A 22,244-nucleotide genomic window follows, 5' to 3' on the forward strand; every position below is an offset into this window, starting at 1 on the left:
AACACGTGTCTTGGGTTTCTGTTGGTACTCTTGTTCAGAGGAGAATTGCCTATCATTTCGGTGCTGGACTGCCCCAGGGCAGGACAAGGACTGATATGTTTGGGATATTTCTTCTCTGTGAAAGATAGTGAGCTAAAGACTCTGGGTAAGTCTCTCGTAACCAGGACTAATGTCTGGCAGAGGGACTTCCAGGACCCCTTTGTTAATTCACATAATGATACTCATGCCAGAAATGGTCCATTTAAACCCAGTTTGCTTGTAAATCCGCCATTCCATAATAAGGTTAGACAACTAATGTATTATCACTTTACAGTCCATGCCACCGAATAGCTCATCATAGATTAATACATATATGTTCATTCACTGCAGAAGTACCAATAACCATTTCTTCCGGAAATACGTTTGATGTCCAAGTGGTTTCATGAGAGAATTACAACCACTAGTCGTTCATGACATTGGATCTAACTTCAGAGTGAGTAGGTTTCATTCTAATCATTTCAGTACACACAGGACATATAATTTAGATTTCTAAATCCCTGTTATATTTTGGTCATATCGGGTACTGACTGATGGAATATCTCACAAACCCTGCATAAACTTGGTGTTCATGTATCAAGGGTGAATTTCTTAAGACCATATATGAGTGCATATTGAATACAATGGGAGGATAACAATTGCCAATTTGCTTATTGCAACTTTATATTTTCTTTCTATCATTTGGCATTGAACTCTCATCCTGCTCTGACTCCAACCATCAAATCCTGACCTGGTACATGATACAATATGGTATGACTTATCTCTTTTTTTACGTTTTTTATGTGTTTTTTTATTGTTTAATTCTATGATCTAATGGTAATTTTACTGTTATGTACATTGTCACTAATGTTGTTATGTTTCACATATGATGTATACAGCCTTGACAACCACCAGGGGTCGAAACACGAGTTGGCTGTTGTTCTTTTGGAAAATAAACATCATTCAAATCTCACATGATTTGGACATATGCCACGTCTGTTTGAAATATTCTTTGCATTGAAAGGACTGACCTAGAGCGCAAGACACTCCCCCGAAGCTTAATCCTTAAAACTCCTGGGTAGGAGACAGACAGTTAGAGATGAGAGAAGGAGAAGAGGTGGTGGAAGGGAGCCTGAAAATGAGTTGAGTGTCATCCGTATAGCACTGAAAGTTGGGGCAGAGAGCAGCAATGTGGTGGGCAAGAAGTGCCAGGTATTGGTTAAACAGCCAGGGAGAGAGGTTAGACCACTGGGGAACACCACATGTAGAGATAGAGATAGTGTCACACTCACCTGGTCTCCACGGGGGCGTGCTCGTGTTCGAAGGATGATGTCTGCACTGGTGTTGCTCTGCTTAACTGAGGGTGCTAGCTCGCGTCTTCCCTTCGTTCTTGCCTCAGAAGACGTTCGTCTGCAAGTCGAAACAAGATATTAGCCAATTGAATGGAGCTGGTTTTGGTTTTCCCCTCCTTCCGATTTTCCCTTCTCTTCCTCTGGCTCACCTTGGTTTTTTAATGGGCGAGCTCTCCGTCCTGCACACTCTGGCAGGGGCGCGATTTCACAGTCTTTCCAGGATCTAGTTACTTCACTGATCCGATGGAGATTGCTGAAGTGGAAAGGCCGGAGTAAGCAGGTAAGTCTCTATTCCAATAACTCCTTGAAATAGCTGCCTTAAGTCTTTCTGCTTGAGATATCTAATGTTCATTCTTGTTTTTTCAGGTGCGGCTTTAAGCGGCTTTCGGATGATGGATGACTCTCCTGATAATGAAGAGCAGGATTCCAGCTGGTAAGTATAGCGCTGTGCGGAGCGCACTAATTGTTCGCTGTATTTAGCTTTCCTTGCTGTGTGCGAATAACCTGCTTTGTCTGTTCTGTTCGGCAGGTGCGGCGCTGTTCCAGGAAGATGGAAGAGCCGCTAGACGGGTTGAGTTGTGGCGCGATGCTGTAATGATGGAAGAACTGCTCGATGGAGATCCTAGATGTGGCCGATTTCAGGTGAGTAGCTACCAGAGAGGGTACCTTCAGTTCTGCTCTTCTACAGATGCGGCGGTCCGTGGGTAAGCAGAAGGTGAGAACCGGATGTTCTGCAGGTAAGGCCTTCAATGCGTTTCTAACTCCTGTTCTTCACTTTTCTCAGGTGCCGATGGAAAAAAGACTCTGGACTGGCGTGGCAGAAGGGAAGCAAGAGCTGAGCTGACATGGTGAGCGTTACGCTGCATGAGTGCAGAATAACGCGAAGCGTGTTCAGTTTGTAGGGTGTGAATTTAAATAGCCTTGCAAGTAGTCCCAGGAAAATAGTTCCCCTTAACCTTATCCTGTCTCCAGGTAAAGTAGTCCCAAGCCACAACCTGTACTGAATGGCTCAGCCTCTCAGAGCCAAGTACATGGCCCATGTATTTAGCACCTACCATGAGACTGGCGCCAGCGGCACCAGGACTGAGTCCAGGTGAGCCTAGCTGGGGCCTGGGAAGTCCCCAAGGAAGCCAAAGTCAGGGATGGGCTCACCAGTTTCAGGGTTTTGGGAGCATGCACCATGACAGATAGAGGAGAGCTGGGTCCTCGCCTTCCTTTTTTGTAAAGGGTATCAAACCAAATCTAGTTGGTTCATATAATTAGCTATGAATGACTTTTACTTTTTCTCTACCAGGTACGAACCACTGTATACAACAAGCAAATAGAATTGCCCATGCTATCAGAGGTATTTTCCGTTTCACTAAAGCCTATAGCTGTACACCCATTGGACTATTGCTAAAAATATACATTACAAAAGTCATTGCCACTGCAGTTGTTGGGTCTACCATTGTCTTCCGCAAATGTTGCTGTCCATCAGGAGCTAAGCCTCTCCCATTTGGAAAATGAACTTACATTTGAGCTATTCTCTTTATCGCTATGAATTTGGGGAAAATCCTAAAGCGGACCTATTGCAACAAATTATTACCCGGTTTTCAAAGTCAGGCACAAACATGTCTATCCTCTGGTTCAGACATGTTAGTAAGTTGTTTAAAGCAGTAAACTGTGACTTTGTGTTTACTAAAACTGCCTTAAAAAATATTTGATATTTTCAAAATATTTAAAAGAAAGCTGTCTGATTAACAGAGCTTGTTTTAATTTACTTCCCCTAAAGACTGTTATGGCCGAATTGGCTTCATGTCCCCAATATAATGTTATTTGCATTCTCTGTAATAATGCCCAGAAAACTTGCTACATTTTCTTTTTTTTGTCCAACATATGATCATGTTCATGAATACACTTCAATTCACTCATTATGCAATTTTAATTTTAACCAATGCAGACCTGCCATGCACTTTATCTTATTATCTGACACACCCCTGATCTCTTAGACATCACTCTCTTTCTTGAGAACTGCGTTAGCCATCAAGAAAAAGTGTTTAATGATTACTCAATTATTACTCTGTAATTCCCTATAAAACACTGGTTTACCTGTGCTTTATTGTTATTCACTTGTTACACTGATTAGTTCTGAAATGTGTATGGAATTAATTGTTGTCCATGTATATTTTATGACACTGTATTATGTAATTTATCTTGTATGCATATTGTTGCCTGATGTTATGGTATTTTATTTTTGCCAAAATAAATCTAATGAATTCATGGTATCATGCTGGCCTCCAGCATTAAACAATTGAGGGGTCCGGCGGTCAATGTACTCCTCAGCATCATTAATGGCTCCCTCACTAAAGGGACACCCTCAAGAGTTGTCTTATAAAGACTCTTTTGAAAATACCAACCAACCATAGACCCAGAGGACCTGGCCAATCAAAGGCCTTTTACAAATCTCTCATTTATCGGCAACATTTTGAGAAAAGCGGTCGCTACACAACTACTCTCAAGAATCAAACAACTACACCTCCCAAACAACTATCAGTTGCAGACCCCCCAAAGTGTAGCATCAAGGCGGCCACCATCCAGGTGATGGATGATGCCCTCCAAATCATAGGGCGACTCATGCCTCCTCATCCTCCTTGACCGGCCAGCTGCATTCAACATCATCGAACACTGCATCCTCCCCACTGACAGGATGTGATTCTCTGGCACTGTCCCAAATTGGTTTAACTTTTATCTTTAGGGTAGACATCAGCCCGTACAGATGAACATGTTGCATTCTAACCAACTCACAATTTTCTGCAGCGCTCCGCAAGGTTTTATCGTTTTTCCAATACTTTTTAACATTTACATAGAGGCTATGGCACTCTCCTTAAAGATCCTGATAAAATCATTCACCAATAAGCAGACGTAACTCAGTTGTACTTGAGAGTAAATAGCCCAGAGAATATCAGTCATCTCTTGATTACCTAGCCATCATCCAGTCCTGGATGTTGAGTGTGTCCCTTAAATGTTACCCCTCCAACACAGAATTCATCCTCAACGGTCACACTGCTAAACAACCACTCATTCAACAGTGGCTCAGTGATATGCACCTAGAAGGATTTGATACACAACTCTTGGATTCAGCAAAAATCCTCACCATCAACATCAGCCTGCACTTCAGGAACACATAGCCAAAAAGGCCCAAAATACCTGCCACCAAATCTCCTCCTTTGCAAAATTAAACCCTTCCTCCCGCCGCAGGACTTTCGGTCCATATTACTGACCATTCTTATGGTTTTTGACATCGTTGGGGGAAACGCCCTCCTGACAGGGCTCTCCTCTTCTCATTTGGCTTCACTAAAAGCAGTCGACCACGCTACAGCACATCTTATTACAGGTGTGTGGACATTTGACCAAATCACTTTGTCCTACGCGAGCTACATTGGCTTCCTCTGCAGGCAAGGATACTGATCAAGACTGCATGTATCATCTACAAAGCAGTCATGTGTAACATACCAGTGTACCTGGCAGCTAAGCTCCAAATATCTAATGGCACATGATCCTTGTGCAGCAAATGCACCAAATGGCTTGAATCACAACTCATCTGCAGAGAAAGGACCAACAACAATCCTTCTCTTGTCACGCACCGACTCTCTGGAACTCAATTCTTGTATGAGCTTGGAATGTCCCCACAATTGTCCAATTTTGCAAATCTCTCAAAACGTGGCTTTTTCAACAACACCTGACCAAGGACTAATCCCAATGGATGCAAAGACTGACACAAAGACTCAACTCCAAGTACTGTGCTACTGTTAAAAGATGTCAGGCGAAATGCCAGGTACCCTCACCCTGTACATCGCTTCCCAGCTCTCGAGCTAGGTACGCGCGTCAAACAATAAAATAAAATAAATAAACATGAAATACTAATGACAATAGTGAGATGGCACGTAACTTACTGCATTTGTAACGAAAGAGGTTTTTCTGAATCACATCAAATTTCACAAGCCGTGAGGTTTTACGAAAACACTTAAGCAACGTTGAGTGAACGGACAGTTCTTGGTGCCGGTGCATCAAAAAGGCCACAGAGATTTAGAGTTACCCGAGTGTCTCCTTCTACCTGGTTGGCCCAGTCACGATTATTGTGCGCTGCCAGAATGCAAAACAATCTGTGCCATGTTGGGGGGGAATGATAGGGCATACGTTCATTGGACCAAGGCTGGTTTTCATATACAACAGAGTTCTAACTGAATATATACTACTAGTAAACTACTAGTAAACATATAATACTTAGGAAGGAACCCGCCATAGTGGTAAACCTCACTATGTGATCCACTTGGTGTGTCTAATCATTCACTACATTTTCGTTGACTGTAATCACAGTATTATATATTAAATTAGAAACCCTGATGTACATGACAACTAGCCTGAGTCCAATCACCTTATGTCCTATATCACTACACTCCAACATAGTGCAAATGCCTTAGCACAAAATAGATGACTGTGCCAAAGAGGGAGTAGGAGACACACTGGTTCATCTTAAAGCTTGGGCACTGTGAAAACATTTCATTAGACTTTTTGCTCAAACACCTGTTAAGTAAGATTTCTCTGTACTTTATCTTGCTTTCATTTATGGACCACCAAACGTTCTGCTTTTATTTTTTATCCTGACCTGTACTTTTTACAGTGCAGTGAAGCCTTAAGCTTCACTACACTGTCTTTTGCTCATCTGTTATCGGGAAACGGTCATGTCCTTCAGGCTGTCAGTACTGGGAAACATTATCCCCCTAAGTCTTGTGACTTTGTTACTACTTTTAGTAACTCGTTATCACTTATGGTATTATCATTGTACAATGGGGTAAACTGTTGTTTTTGCCCTAGACTAACACTCAAAGGATTTTTGGTTACTCTAGGTGTGCTAATTGGACAAGCTGGTGGCAGCAGTGACTTTTCTACAATTTTTTGATGCTTTTCGTTTTAGCCTTACCGCGTTTACCGTGTTTGGCTAGTAACTGTGGCTAATGTCCAAACATGCCTGTGCCGCATGGTTATTTGCTTGTCCTTTGGCCATCTTGTTCTTTAACCTTCTTCCTGGCCTGTCCTTATATGGACTTGCAGTGCCCATTAAAGCAGAGGCTTTTGGCGGGCTACTGGAGGGCTATGTGTGCTTGCTGACATGATGTGGGCTCGGACTGTCTGGTCCCAATCCACAGACTGGTTTCAGTGTGCCTGAGTGTTATGCATGAGTGTTCCCGTCAGTGGTCCTGATTGGACCACTGCTGGGTGTGTATGTGGCTAGTCCTGTTACTGGCTAGTGGGAGTTTCGGCTCTTACGTGGCTTTTAGGATACGAAGAAGATCCCTGCACCCAAACTTCAGAAATCCTGGAGTAACCTGAAGGAGCCAAGACTCCTGACCAGCTGTGAGACCTGGGAAGAGACAAGAGACCTGACTGCAGGAGGTCTGGCCACCAAATTCTGCTATTGTCCTGGTGGAGCCCTGTCTTGCTCTTGAATTCAGCAGTCCTGCGAGGGAGCTGCAACCCTTGGAGTGGAGGGAACATCCACTCCTGACGTTGGCTCGGTACCCTGCGAAGAAGAGCCGTCAGAAGTGTCCCAGGACCGTCCTGTGGCTGACCAGCATCAAGGGAACCCGAGATAGAAGGAAAAGTCTGGCCGTGACAAGTGAGGGCCTTTGATTGCCATGCTGCGGTGACCAGCGTCTGAAACCGCTTACCTGAGTTGAATCCAGTTTTGAGAGGGTCCCGCATCGTGTTTTTCTGCATTCTTCATCCAAGAGTCCTTGCACCAGCAAATAGACACCGACCCGAGATGAGCTCGAACCTGCATCCCCTGCAAAGCAAGGACTGAGGCTGACGGTGGGAAAAGCAACCTCAGACCTTCTTCCATTGACCTGCCAAGTCCTGGGAAGAATCAGAGTACGAGGGTAAGTTACACTGGTTCTTACCTGCTCCAAAACGTCCTATAAAAGTTTTCCTAACTTTTATAAAACCCTTACTATTCTTTTGTTTTACCATAGCTTGCTGGCGCAAGCATTTCAAAAGTTGGGGGCACTTCTATGAGTTAGAATACACTATCCTCTAACCCTTGGAACTGTTCACCATACCCCAGAGACCCAACCTTAATTTTTTCCTGCATCACAAACTGTGTGTGAACTTTCCTGAACTTTTGGGCATCAGGTGGCGGGAAACCCACCGGCGGATTCTCCTCGGCTCGTTGGCATCCTCGACTTTCTCCGGCAGGAGTAAGTGGTCGTCGGTGCGGACAAGGGAGTCCTTCGATTTAAATGTTCTTAGGCAAAGGAGCGGGCGGCTCCGGTCGTCGGCGGCACGGCATCAAGCGGTCCCCTCTTCTGGGGCAACCCGACTTCGACGGGCCTCCAGCGGTTACACAAACCTGCGAACCTTGGTCGACGTCAAATGGACTTCGACAGCGGCAAAGTACGGGTGCTTCACTTCGTTCTCCTCAGCGGTCCCCGTCTCCGGTAGCCTTTCGAGGGTCTGACTTCCAGGGAGCTTCGGCGAAGGTTAGCGGTGCTCGATGGTCCCTTGGAGCACGGGAAGAGGGCGCCTTACCAGGTCCTCTCTCGGATCAGTCTTTGACGAATTCGGCAGCTTTCAGATCGGGTCGAAGCAAATGCAACAGCAAGTGTTCTTCCAGCTGGGCGTCGAGGATCAGCAGTTCCAGTTATTCTTGAAGTGTAGACACAGCTTCTGAACAATTTCCAGTGGTGAGAGGTCCCCAGATATACTATTCCGCCCCTCATCCACACTGCTGGGTCACACTCAGCAGCCAATCATACAGAAGGGCATTCATGCAGTCAGTCGGCCAATCAGGCACACAGTGCATTCAGGCCATCCTCCTCCCTCTCAGACACTCACAACAAGGAATGTGGATTGGGACAAGTACCCAGCCCTTCAACACTACACACTGCATTCAGGCCAGTTTTGGGCAGGGCTGTCTCAGTCTTTGTCTCTCATACCGGAAACCAGACAGCCACAACAAGAAGTGCATATTGGTCACACACTCCATTCACCCAGTTCCCATCCCCAGGGTGTACCCACAACATACAGTCACTGGGAAGGCTCCAGCCAGTCTGGCCTGGACTTCACAACAACACCATATAAGGAACTTCCACCCAACAGCCAGTCAGGGGGAAGGGACAGAGTCAGGGCTTCCCAAGACTTTGGGAAAACAAGGTAATAGGTAATAGAAAGCAAGAGGCCACAGGGGCCATCTTGTTTTCTATCAGGAATCAACTGCTTCAAATGGCAGGGTCTGGGTATCCCAAAATGGAGGATACTCAGAGCACCTGTCAAATTCAGCATGGAGCTGCCACCAGCCCATACCCTGCTCTGTGGGCTACCCACAGGTGCCCAAAAACATACACTAGGGGCACAGGGTTGTACCCCCACCCATGGGTGCCATAAGGGTATCCCATGGGTCTGTACACCAAACCAAAAACAGGAAGAGCTGCACTGCCAGGAGTCCCACATGGACTCCTGGGCAGAAAACAATACAGAACACAAATGAAAAAGGGCTACAGGACAAGGACAGGGAGGCCCTGTCCCTCCAATCCATTTCCAGCATCACACTTCTATACAGGCCAGAGTATAGAAAATCAGTCCTAACAACGCCTAGATGTGGAACTGTCTCTTCGCTGAACGGAACCACTTCTGTAAATTCCTGTGGCTCGAAAAACGTGATGTTATTTTTTCCATTGTAGAGGAGGTAAAGTGCACCTCACCAAGCTCATTGATATAGACCTCGTTTTTATCTCCATACAGTAGATAAATACATAATTTCCCTACTGTCATTTAATTCAGGCGAGAAGGTTTGAAATCCCACACGTCAAGTTAAACCAGCAGTGAAATCTCAATAAGGGCTGTGCTATTGACATTTCTCTCTTTTGTTTAAATCACCTCGGAGAGGCAGCACCTCACCAGTGGACATACAGTGGCCAACTGCAACATAAGCTTTCATTATGGTCTGTGGCCTCACTTTCAAGCATCACTCCACGAGTACACTAGCTGCAGGATGAAAACATGTATGTGCATCATGTGCGCCCTGCCTGGGCCTGGGCAGCGCCCCCTGCCACATGAGCGGCTTCATCATCGAGACGAATATCTGACTGTGGGATTTCCTGCAGCCATGGGCGATCCCATATGAAGTTGACCCCTGCTGTGTTTACCGTCGTAATTACAAAGAAAGTAATGTCTGATGTCAAGAGCCATACAAATGTAAGCCCCATTGGACTAAATGCAGCTTTCAATGTGACCAAGGGTATCGCCACTGCACTCCATTCATTCACGGAGCAGAAGGTCCGATCAAAGATGGCTGCCAGGAGAGCATTGTGGAGGCCTGGGACCTGCAATATCACTGTCCCACCTCTGACACATCCAGAATGGCTGATGTCCAGAACTTCACTCCCAGGTGTGAGAAGCCGGCAGGCAACATCGATCCCTCACAATGGGCCTCTACTAAGGGCCATGCAGACCCCTGTCTGGGCCGAGAAGACCTCTCAATTTCCATCTTATCAATGTACCTGCACTATGATGTTGCACGTTATTCTGCCACCATCTTCTTGCCTGAGCTGGTATCTGATCTCTCAAACATCCCCTCTTGTGCTTTCTCCCCTGCCTGCCGCTCAAACTAATTGTTCCATGCCCCCAGCCCACACCAGAGACAAGAATACCATTTTAACTACCCCTAGGCACTGCCCCTCCCTTCCCCAAACTCTGCGTACTACGAAAACCCACAATCACTAGTATCTGTGCTCCACATCTCCTGACCTGCCACACCCACACACAAAATCCAGACGGTGGGCTTGCACATCTCTTACACGTAGGCTGTCCGCTTCCACCCCTTGTGACTGACGCATCTTGCGCACCTGTGCCACCCCACCCCCAACAATATACCAACAGCCCACATCGCTTTGATGAAGACCAGCAGAGGCAAATCTCTTCTAACTCTATCAGGCCCTCCTCTGTTAGCAAACAAGTCCAGGACAATCCGACACGCACCTCTACTGCCCCAAAGCACCTACACTCAAACACCTTATCGCCAAGCACTAAAGAGGACAGCAAACCCAGCAACCGGCATACTGACACCCCTGCTAGTCCCGACAGATGTACCCTGCCATCTTCTACGCCCCACCCTGGTATGGGGCACACCATGCCAAAAACTAAACCCGCTACTGACTAACCAATAATGCAACCAGATCCCAAACTGACCTCAGCATGCCTGATGGAAACAGTCAACCAACCCCCCACCTCACTGCTCCCACTGCCACTAGCCACCATTCTGCCATTCCAGTTCCACCGAATCATGGAAGCGGATGTGACTGTCTTGCTAAAAAGTTGGAAACCATCCAGGTGCAAAGGTGACCCGTGCCCAGCCACTGTCATCAAAGAAGGCTCAGAATGATTGACATCCTTTATCATGTCATTCATTAATGCCTCATTCTCAGCCAGCCAAGTCCCTGCCAGCCTGAAGGCCCATCTACACAGACCAATTACTGCCCTATCACGACCGTCCCATTCCTATTCAAAATCCTAAAGAGTGCAGCATACCTCCAAGTCCAGAAATACTTGGAGACACACTGCATCCTTGGTATCCACCAATCTGGATTCCGCCCAGGCCACGGCACAAAATCTGCACTGCTAGACCTTAATATCCAACTTGTCAAAATCATAGACACAGGAAAGCTGGCTGCCACACTATTTAGGCATGGATGGCTGGACACTGTCTTGCCTGAATGACGAAAAAAGACAGATTGGCCACATGGGCTCCCCAACTGTATGAAAAAAGACTTGACCCCTCCTCCCACCTGTTATAGTACCTTGACTACAGATTGGATCTCTATACCGGCCTACTCCACAGTAAAAACCCTAGGGTCTACCTAGACACAACTCTCTCTCTCACATCATGTGAACTCCATCGCCTCTGTCGTTGCTCATACTATGAAAATCATTAACGCCTGCAGGCCATTCCTTTCTATTGACAGCTGCCTGCACTGTCATCGGATCAAGAATAAACTATTGCAACACCCTCTTTACCGGCACCTCTAAGAGGAACATCCAGAAACTGCAGGTAATACAAAACAATGCTCCCTGGATCGCCCTCAACATACCTAAATGAGAGCATATATCGTGAGCATATAGCTGCGGCGAGAAGAGCCGCCCACTGGCTCCCAATTCAGGAGTGTGTTATATTTAAATCTCTGTCCATTACCCACAAGTGCCTTTCCAATACAGCCCCGCCTTACCTTTCCCAGATATTCATTAAAGCACACTCTACAAGACCTAAATTATGCCATGGGCGAACAAGTAACTGAATGTACACAGCCTTTTTTGAGAGTTGGAGTATAAGATTGAGTGGATTTGTGAAGATGTGTTCATATATTTATCAATTGGGCTATAAAAGTATTGAAAACGTGAGGAGACACAGATTCTTATCAAGCAATTATTGATTGCTATACAATGGGAATTTAGGAAGGAACATTGTGCATTGTATGAAGCTTTTTGTTACTTATGCTCGTACAAGATGTGTGCCAGACTGCCTCCCATTTATATTATTGTTAGGAAAGATTTCCATTTATGTGTAATTTTCCCTCCAGTTGTGTACCCCTCCCCCCCAAATTGTTTTGCTTCTGTTTAACATCTTAGTCTGACTTTGCCAGGGGAGCCCAGCCTTCTGCTGCACTCCTCTGGGCTGTCACTCACTTTTTATGGGGAAACTGACATGCCCTTAAGACAGTCAGTACTGGGAGACTTTGTTTCCCTTAGTCCTTTTCCAATGTTGCAACCTTTCTGCAACATGTAAGAAGTGTACCAAGTACCTTCCAGTACAGTACACATGGGTCTCTTAGTCATTTCCAAAGGCCCTAGATACTCTCGAAGGATTTATTAGGAGATGTGCAGATGTGTCACGGACAGGGCTGGTGGCAGCTTATCTTTTCATGTAATTTTAACCCTTTCCTGCCAGGTAAGCGCAATTACCGCGTTTGGCACGAATAGGTGGCCTGGCTCCAAAATGGCCATGCCACGAGGTTCTTTGTCCTGTCCTTTGGCCATCTTGCCCCTTCGTCCTTCCCCAGGTCGAGCCGACTTGGGTCAGTCCTTATTTGGGCATGCATTTTCCCGCAAAACGCCAAGCTTTCGCGGGCTTCTGCATGCCTTGTGTGTGTGCCTACAGGATGTGGGCTGGGGTGTCTGTCCCCAATACACATCCTGGGTGCCAGAGAGTCTGGAGTTCTATGAATGCCTGGGACCACAGTGGTCCATGATTGGTCCATGTATGGTATGCCTGTATGTGAGCAGATCTCCCACTGGGTCCTCTGTGTCTTGGCGCGAAGGAGATTCTGGATAAGAGAAGCCCTCAAACACCCATACCATGTCGATCCCTGAAGTTCTCACCAAAAGAAAGATAGGATCCAGGTATCCTGAAGCTAAGAAACCGAGTCAAGGAACCGCTGGTGACCCGCTGGAAGGTTTGGCACCCTGAGCCCGCTGTCGCCCCGTGAGACCCCTCTGCAACTGGTCATCCTACCAGGTCCGCAAAGACGCTTCGACCCATTAGAATAGTGGGACCAACTATTCTCGGCACCTTCACCAAAACCTGCAAGTAAGCCTTCTCGGAAGTGTCCCTGGGCCAACCGGTGGGCTGAACAGCTTACGCAGGACCTTTGCTCTGTCTATGCCGCCGTTTCGAGGAGGCCCTCGAAACTTGGTATACTGCTAGCTCTGTGTTCACGGCATCCTGACACTGAATTTCATACACTTGGCATTCCCAGGTTTGAAGTGAGACGAGTGCGCCAGAACTGGAGCATACACAGTTACTGTGTCGCCCAGTAATGGTGACGACTTTTGCAGGTGCACTGCATTTGTGCTCCTCCTGCCCCTGAACCCTGCTGCAGTGAAACTGGCCTGATCCATCCACTAGGAGCGGATAATTTGCCACTGTCCCGTTTGGGAATCATTGCTGTATCTTGGCAGCTAAAAGCCACTGAGCCGCCAAATTGCTGCACTTGAACATTCAACCGAAGTGGACTTGACTGCCCAAGTTTGGTCCGGAGTGCGCCGGGGGGGTCGGTGAGTAATTGCATCTCTAGCCAGTGGCCCCTAGCGTCTCCATCCATTTTTATGCACAAGTGGCCCCTGAGGGCCCCTCTCCTTTCCACTGCTAGTGCGAACTAGCAAACTATTCCCAACTCTTGGAATCGACTTTGCCCTCAAGTGGAGACCCTCGTCGAATAGTGGGAACCTATTCTTCATCGCCTCATCCACATTCCCGAGCTGCTAGAGACCCCTGAAGAAACCCTGTTTTGCCCATTGGAACAACCGCGTGTGCTTACTTTGCCTTTACTTTTGAGCACTAGGCTCCCCTCTTCTTAGGGATCGGACTGCCTCTTAGTTAGAAGTGTGTTGGATGTAGAAGGGGCTAAAGACTATTTGCACTGCCTATTTCTTTCCCCTTTTAGATTGTGGACCCATTTCGTGCATTAACCCTTTAGACCCCATTGGTCCTGTATATATGTATTTGGATAGGATTGTGTTGGCTTCATAAGTATTACTGTGATTTGATTTGTGTGTTTGAAACTCAAAGGCCTTGAAATAAATGTATATGTATTTTTAATATATCTACACCTGACTGGGAGTGAGTGTAAGTGTCCTTTACTCTGTGTGCTCATTGAGGTCTTTCAGTCACCCACCCCTCCTGAGACCCAGTCTTGACCGCCGCCAAACTACCTTGATTGGTCTGGCTTGTCCAGAAGGTTACCCTGTTCCAAGAAACTAGGATGGCCTCCTGAACCTCTGCCCATCAGGTCAGAGTTCAGAAATCCATCTTAACAATGATTAAAGTAGATACTTTGAATTAACTACCATAGAGCACAATCAAGACATGCTTGTTATTGTATTGAAGGTGCCATGGACGCGCAGAGTACACAAAATGTGGCCAGCACAATTGCTGTACGATAAAGCAGGGGTGGCATGAACATAATGGGTGATGGGGCATTGACCCACCCATTTCGGACGGGTTGCTACCAAGTCAGCCCGGTAAAGACACTGAGCTTTCCCTCAGCTGCAAAAAGCAGCCGAGGGACCTCTCCTGGGTTGGCTTCTTTTTTCGTACCCCTGCACGCATTTCCAATGGGCCAAGCATGGTTGGGGAGTTTTGCTTCCTATGCCTTGTATGGCCCATTGGGGATGCAGATTAGGATACTGCAGCTCTGAATGTCGGAGTGGTCGCTCCCACACCTGTCTGTACACAGAGTTGTCGGGACAGCCTCCAGGTCACTTTCTGGCTCCTGCGTGCATGTGCAGGAACCAGGAAGCACCCCCTGCTTCCTGCTTCATGTTCCTGTTGCACGGAGCAGGCCATCACGGGACCTGGAGGAGTGGATTCTGGACCAGGGTGCCTGCAGCTAAGAAAATAAAATGTGAATGTGTGCGCAGTTGTGTATATGATGAATGTGTGAGTGAATGATGTCGGTATGAGTGAATGGGTGCATAGGTGAATGAGAAAGTGAACGATGTGTATGGATATGTGAGTGTAAGTGTATGCATGTGTTAAAAAAATTCCCCCTGTGCCTCCAAATGAGAGTTCTGATTGTGAGTCCTGATTTGTGCGGTGCCTCCAAATCAGAGGCATATTTTATTTAATGAATCAATGCAGAGACCAGTCGGTGGGTGGGTCGCTGCTTTGATTGATCACATAAAAGGCCAGGGCACAAGCAGACATCAACGACCTCATCACCAGCATGGAGAAGGACGTTCACCGTGCTAGTGAGCAGGCTTTTGATTTGCGAATGAATCAAGAGGTCCGCTCACCAACATGGTGAGCAGGCCTCTGATTTGGGGGCTTCCTCTTGACCCCCAAATGATTTGGGGGTTGAAGGAATGTTCAGGTACTGACCTCTATTGGCAGAGCCGGCACGGCCATGTTTTCTCATAGTATCACTATGATATGATATGGCGTTTATAAAGCGCCTGTACACAAGTGTTCCTACGGATGACAAGACAAGGGAGGGTAGACATAGGGAGGACAAGACAACCAATCCTACTAGGCCTTGTGTCATTCAGAATGTGCAAGTGCAACAACGTGAAGTGCAAGGGGGAGGAGAGGGGAAGTGTAATGGAGAGGAAAGGGGGAAGTGCGATCAGGGCAGCATGGCTCTGAGTGAGTGCAGCCAGGGTAACACGGATCTGGGTAAGTGCAAGGAGGCAGGGGGGCTGTAATGGTTACAGTTACAGCCCCCAAGTGTGGAGTAGGTAGGGAGGCATTGCAAAGGAAGACTGGTCGTGGAAGTGCCCGGTGCCCAGTGAGACTCAGAGGGAACCAAGCAACCTGACAGCGCAGCAGACAGGTAGTTTAGCAAGGGAGCGAGAGAGAGAAGGCAGAGGAGAAAGGGAGGGTCTTGAGCTGTTTCCGGAACTTCACGTGGTCTGGCTCAAGTCTGGTGAGGGGCTTGGAGGCCATTCCAGGGGGAGGCATCTGCACAGGAGAGAGATCTACCCCCCACTCTCTGCCTGGAGAAGCGTTTGACCCTCAGAGAGTTGGAGGTGGCTAAGTGAAGAGCTCTAGAAGGAAGACATCTCAGAAGAGAGAGTTGGATGTAGTGTAGGCCCTGTCCCCAGAATGTCTTGTGGGCGATGCAGAGGGTCTTGAACTCTATCCTTGCAGTCACTGGGAGCCAGTGGAGAGATTTCAGGGCAGCAGAGATATGGTCCCTGGGCTTGAGGGCAAGGATAAGTCTTGCAGTGCTGTTCTGGGGGCAAAGAGTAGCAATAGATATATTGAGAAAGAGGCTGTTGCAGTAGTCCAGCCTGGAGAGAACCAGGGCTCTGGAGACAGTGTGCTTCTGGGGGAAAGTGAGGAAAGGTAGAATACCACTGAGGAGGTGCAGCTGGAAGTGGGCCTTTTTGGCAAGGTCCGTGATGTGACGAGAGAAGGAGAGAGTGGAGTCGAAGCTGACACCAAGGTTTATTGCCTCACAGGAAGGTGAGCAGGGGTGTTGTTGGGTCTGGAAAAGATCTGGGGCTGTACTAATGTTGGGACTGTCGGGACTCGGGGCTAGCTAGCCTTTTGATTGTAGCTCCTGAGCTTCTATCCATGGCTACAACCAAAAGACCCGGGCTATAGCCCCCTCAGCCCCCCCAGGACCCCGCCCAATGCCTCTGAAGGTGAGGGTAGAGGGCCCAAGGAGGGTGGCAAGAGAGAGAGGGAAAGCAGGTGCAGGGGTCGCATTGAGAAGGATCGCCTTCTTACTGGCATTAAGGCAAACATCATTGGAGGCGCACCAATCCTGAATCGCGAATAGTCAGGAATGAGCAAGGGAGGAGAGAAGGATGAGAGAAACATGAGAGAGCTGAGTGTCATCGGCATAACACTGAAAGTTAGAAGAGAGGGTGGGGAGCAGGTGAGCCAAAGGGGCCAGAAAGACATTGGAGCCATGTGGAGAGGATAGAGCCCCCGGTGACACCACTACTGGCATTATGTGCAAAGCAAGCATGAGTATGTTCTTAATTGCGAATATTGGCATATGTGCAGCCAGCAAGGGAATGTATGGTCACAGCCAGCATGAAAATGTTTTGCATACTGGCATATATTGCGAGTAAAGGCATCATGAAAATGCGTTGGGAAATGTTCCTGTTCACCATTGGTGACTTCCATATATTGGATTTTTTCATGCGTTACCATACAAAACCAACTGTCTGGCTTTTAACCCACATTTTCACAGAAAGTCTGCCGTATAATGCATCAATTTCCATTCGCCGCCCTCAGCATCCCTTTGGTTGGTTTGCTTTCCCTCGCTAAGCCCGGTCACTCAAGCATATTTGTGGCAAATATTTACGTCCCTCCAATGAAACAATTCTCCAGCCGCCATTGCAATAAAGATATAGTTTGTCAAAAAAATGAATGCTTTGTCCAACTTCATATTTTCCTAAATTTCATAGGCCGTTTCTACATAATAGCTTTCATTGTGAATAACGGTCCAACTATTTTAGGACACACTCGAATTAAATATTTTTAAAATGCATGCATGCCTTCATTATACTATACCATAGTGACTAATACATTTTACATTCAAACCAGAAAACAAAATAGTGTTTTAAATATTTATAATCCAATACAAGCTTCTAGTGTCCAGCCAACTATCCCGATACAGTTAAAGTATGTAACTCTTACCTGTTGTGACAGTGACGCTTGTGATATTGACTCCGTCTGAAGTATTGAATGGGCCTGCGATGTTTCGCTCTTTCAGAAAGTTTATGAGAGGTGCCATTAACGATGCATTCGGAACGCTTATCTCTACGTCGGCGATGTAGTTTTGTGGCACTGTTACTGCTGAAAAAATATGAAAAGACATGGTTAAATACTGTACTCCTTGGACGGTGAATGTGTAATCTTTCACTGCCCCCTGCTGGAATAATAGGTATTATGCAAGTTGTCTTCCTGTGCTTCACGCAGGAGTCAATAGTACAATACCTGATAACACGAGGTGCTCCTTATACAACGCATTGATTCTCGCGTACATTGATGTTTATCGTTTTAGAGATCATTATCAAATAAATAGTTCTTTTTCATTTTTCAAAAAAAACTACTGCACGTTTTTAAAGCATAAACGAAATACAGACCGCCACACTCGAGTACAAAGGACAGCGCTTGCCATATTTTGAAGGCTATCAGGTGGATTTATTTTGTATGAACAAACAGCATTGCTCAGCATGGAAGAACGTGCACGAGAAACAACTTAAGAGGGCAGGCAGTCGGCAGCATGATTAGGCTAACCATTGAGAAACTAGGACGCCTTTACTTCATCTTTAACTTGCGGCTCAAGAGAAGACCACAGAGCCTATACCAGATAGTGGCCCTCGAGGGCCTGCCATCACCCTGTAGCCGTATGTGCTGCACCAGAGGAGAATGGTCCATGTGCTTGTAGAGCATTGCCACCTTATGTGACGTGGGCACCATCAGACACAGGAGGCTCTATCTCAGTAGCGGGACTCACAATTTTGACAGAGGTACTATTAAGCATGTCATTCTCTTTGATCATTCCAAATAAACAAAGCACACAATTGAGTTTAATAAATCACTTTTCTATTTTTCATCATGTCTTTACACATGAAGCAATCCCTTTGTTTGACTAACACCAGGCCCGTGAACATGTGTACAAAAAACACAATCTCCACAAGTTGCTGTCAATTGCTATTGATAGAAAATATGTGTTTGGACACTAAGGATGGGCGGAGCTCCGCAGAGCCTTGCTCACGACTCTAATCAAATATGCACTTCAGTTTTTGGGGTTCCAATGCATCTTGTAGTACTTGCTGGCAGCCATTAATGGTGCCCGAACCAGTCACGTGGATTTGGTAGTACAGGTTTATGTGGTAAGCCAAACAGAGTCACCAAATCACGCGGAGATATAGTGTGCTCGGACAAAACAAATCCCTTGAACTCATTAGTTGCTGTTTTGTTCAGCTGTTGAAGCTGAAGATCATGCAATCCAACTTTTCTATTTAGGACATTGGGCCTCATTACGAGTTTGGAGGTAGCCATGCCGTTTTTAGCGGCATGGCTACCTCCAAACTCGGGTCCGTGTCCCGCAAAAGGGGATTTACCGAGCCATTCCGACCTTGGAGGGCCTGGAAATTCTCTTTCGCAGGACCCGGAACGTCCCCATTCCTATTTGAGCCCCAATAGGGCTCAATGGGAATGGGGAGGATGCCAACAACTGGCCTGTTAATGACGGGCCCATTGTTAGCATCCTGGTTTGCTAGCGGGTCCCGCTCTGCATGCCTGGTCTGGCCAGGCGTACAGTGCGGGACCTGCTGCAGAACTCGTAATGTGGGGGCCCGGAATGAACGGTGCCGGTCCCTTACTGGCACTGGTCATTCCGTGGCCGCCACACTTATAATGAGGCCCTCTGTGTTTTGGAGTTGTTTGGTGTTGTTTTTTGACAAATATTTGACTGCGTTTTGGTCTCTACTTTCCCCATGTTTACGTTGCGTGTGTTTATTTGTCCAAGGGTCGTCTTTCCATCTTACCTTTACTTACTCTTACTTCCCAAAAAGTGTCTGTACTGTGCCCTGTTACTTTTCCTCTTGGTGGCACGCCAAAGGATTTTCTTTAAAAAGCGCATGTCCTTCTGTATTCCTAATCCCATTTGGCTTTGGGGTACACAGACCCTGAGGTAGAACCTCCATTTTCCCCGGCGGCCACTCCAGTAGTTGCAAGATGGACACAGGGGATGTCTCCATCAGCTGCAATGCCTATGATGTGGGATAGCGAGGACAGTGGAAGGGTAACTCCTTCAATGGTTAGGGCTACAGAAAGACTGAGAATGGAGACCGGAAAGGGAATAACTCCCCGACTGCTAGGTTAGCAGATGGATTAAGGGTGGAAGAACGCGAGAGAGTGAAGTCGGCAGCTAGAAGAGCGGATGAAGGATTGAGAATGAGGGAGTAGAAGGTTAGGCCTTTGGCTGAGAAGGGTGGTCGAGACACAGGAGCGTGAAAAAAATAGAAGAAGCTCTCAGGCTAGCGGAAGAAGAGCTAATGCGGTTATGGCAGCAAAGAAATGAAGAGCAGGAAGAAGTGAAGAGACAGGTAAAGGATGCACAGGAAGGAATGATGAGGCATGGACAAGTCCTCGTCAGGTTGGATAAATCAGCACTCAAGGAGGTCAATGTGAACATGGAGGATAGAACTGGCATGGTAGTGCAGAGTATGTTTCTGTGCCTGCAACAGTGTCAGGAGAAGTGATAGCAGGATTAGGAGATGAAGAGGAATGGGAATCGGATGTCGAGCAGGGAGAGCATGGTAGCAGCCCTGCCTACTGCTCCAGTAGCAATGATAGACAGTACACCATGGGATTGTAGGATGAGCCGTGGTACACACATGGCTGTAGCAAGTAGCTGGAAGAGATGGGGGAGCCCCAGTAAAGACAGGTGTGACCCACTTTCCGTTGCTATGGTATGGTATGGTATTGTTTATTTGTAAAGCGCCTATACATAAGGCAAGTGTTTCAAAGCGCTCAAGGAGGGAGCAAGGGGAAAAAACAACAGTCATTCAGAGCCCTTGAAATTCTGAAATGATAAAAGTCTGCACAGGCAGGGTAAGTACAATTAACAGATAAAAGCAATGAGGTCTGCCAACGATTCTGCAATTTTTCCAAGTGCAATTAAGGTGTCACCATGGAGGGAGTGAAGACATTAATGGTGGCACAGGCTGGGAAGTTCTCATGGCTTTCTTTGACTCCTCCAGAGTCATCCTCAACGTCTACCTTAATGGCACTGTCATGGTCCAATGTCCTCAGGCCAATCTCCTCCTCTTCGATAGGCGGTTCCGTCACCTCATCAACTTCCTTTAATCTCCGGCTGTCCCCTCCTCTCATTCCATGGCTACCATGCCCAATCCTCCCTCCTGCTCTGCCCCACTTCAGGCTACCTCTACTCTTCCGCAGGGCATACCTCTGATCTGTACCCCACCCCGGAAGGTCATTAAGGCTGGCAACCTTCTTCATTTTGCCACTCTCAACTCTCGCTCTGCTGTCAAACACTCCTCTGACATCTGCCACCTCTTGGAAGAACTGGACCTTGATGTTCTCAGTCTTACGGAGACTTGGTTCATGGCCAGCTCTGTCACGAGCTTTGACACTCTCCCTGAGGGCTACAAGATCCTCTCTGCGTCCAGATCCACCCGGCCCGGTGGTGGTGTAGCCCTGATCTTTTCTGAGTGGATTCCTTCCACTATCATTCCCACTCAGACCTACTCCTCTTTCGAATGCCTTGTCTGCAGGTTCTCTCTCTAGCCTAGCCACACTTACTGTTGCTACTCTATACCGGCCCCCTGGTCAAATCACCTCTTTTCTCTGCAAATGGGCTGACCTCTCCTCCTCCCTACTAGCCTCATCCACTAACCTCCTCTTACTTGGTGATCTTAACATCCACCTCGATTCTGCCTGTTCCTCATCTTTGCTCTTTCGCGAACTCTGCAATTCCCTCTCCCTCTCTATTCTCCCCTCTGGCCCGACGCACTCTGCAGGTCACACACTTGATGTCCTGATCTCTTCTGGCCTCCCCCTCTCTATCCCTCTGACCACTCCTCTCTCCTGGAGTGACCACTGCCTCCTCTCCTCTCATCTGTCACTCTCTTCCCCCAAGCCAAGCCTACCCCAACACTGCCACCTACCTTCTCGGACATCCGTCCCATTAAGCGCGTGTTAGTCGAGGCTTTCGGTGCCACCTTCTCTCCCCCCCCTCCGCCTCTGGCTGACTCACACCCTGACACAGCCCTATCCCTTCTCTACTCTTCTATTTCTGATACTCTTCATGCTCTTGCCCGTGTCATGAGAATCCGCTTGAAGTCCAAAGCCAAGTGCAATTCCTGGTATGACTCCGACCTAGCTACACTTAAAAGTAATTGTAGGGCGGCTGAGAGGAAATGGATGGCTTCTTGTTCATCCTTAGACAAACTGGCCTGTTGCCTGCTCCATAGGCAATACTGTAAAGACGGGAGGGGGGTGTCTGTACTTCTGCTCTCTATATGGTAGAGGAGAGGCACAGAAGACCCCAGCCAAGATTCTCTATTATGGTAGCAATGGACGAGCAATCAAGTACTTGCTTCTCGGGAGGTGATGCAGGCAAGTTCTTAAGTACAGTGTAGTCCCCAAGCCCCCACCAAGGAATGTCCACACCCTGTATTACTGAAAACACAGTCTTTATAAAAATCAATATTCAAAGGTTATGTACACTATCACAATAACTCACTTTGTGCTCAGGAAAATCAACAATGGTAAATATCTACAATTCTAAGGTGGTACCAGCAATATTAGATCTCATTAAAGCGCATCAACTATCAGGTAAAAATGTCACACAGATC

The 22,244-nt window shown here is 47.1% G+C and overlaps 1 protein-coding gene across 2 annotated transcripts in view; it reads right to left on the minus strand.

Annotated features, from left to right (window-relative positions):
- Positions 1-22,244, minus strand: part of LOC138453203 (adhesion G protein-coupled receptor F5-like) — a 939,048-nt gene that overhangs the window by 594,414 nt on the left and 322,390 nt on the right. For both annotated transcript variants that reach the window (XM_069605830.1, XM_069605831.1), the window contains exon 4: positions 17,551-17,709. In XM_069605830.1, coding sequence (XP_069461931.1) covers positions 17,551-17,709 — 159 coding nt within the window. The remainder of the gene's footprint in view (positions 1-17,550; positions 17,710-22,244) is intronic.

Source organism: Ambystoma mexicanum, chromosome 4p, assembly GCF_040938575.1.
Source record: "Ambystoma mexicanum isolate Mex_15411 chromosome 4p, UKY_AmexF1_1, whole genome shotgun sequence".
Taxonomy (NCBI): domain Eukaryota; kingdom Metazoa; phylum Chordata; class Amphibia; order Caudata; family Ambystomatidae; genus Ambystoma; species Ambystoma mexicanum.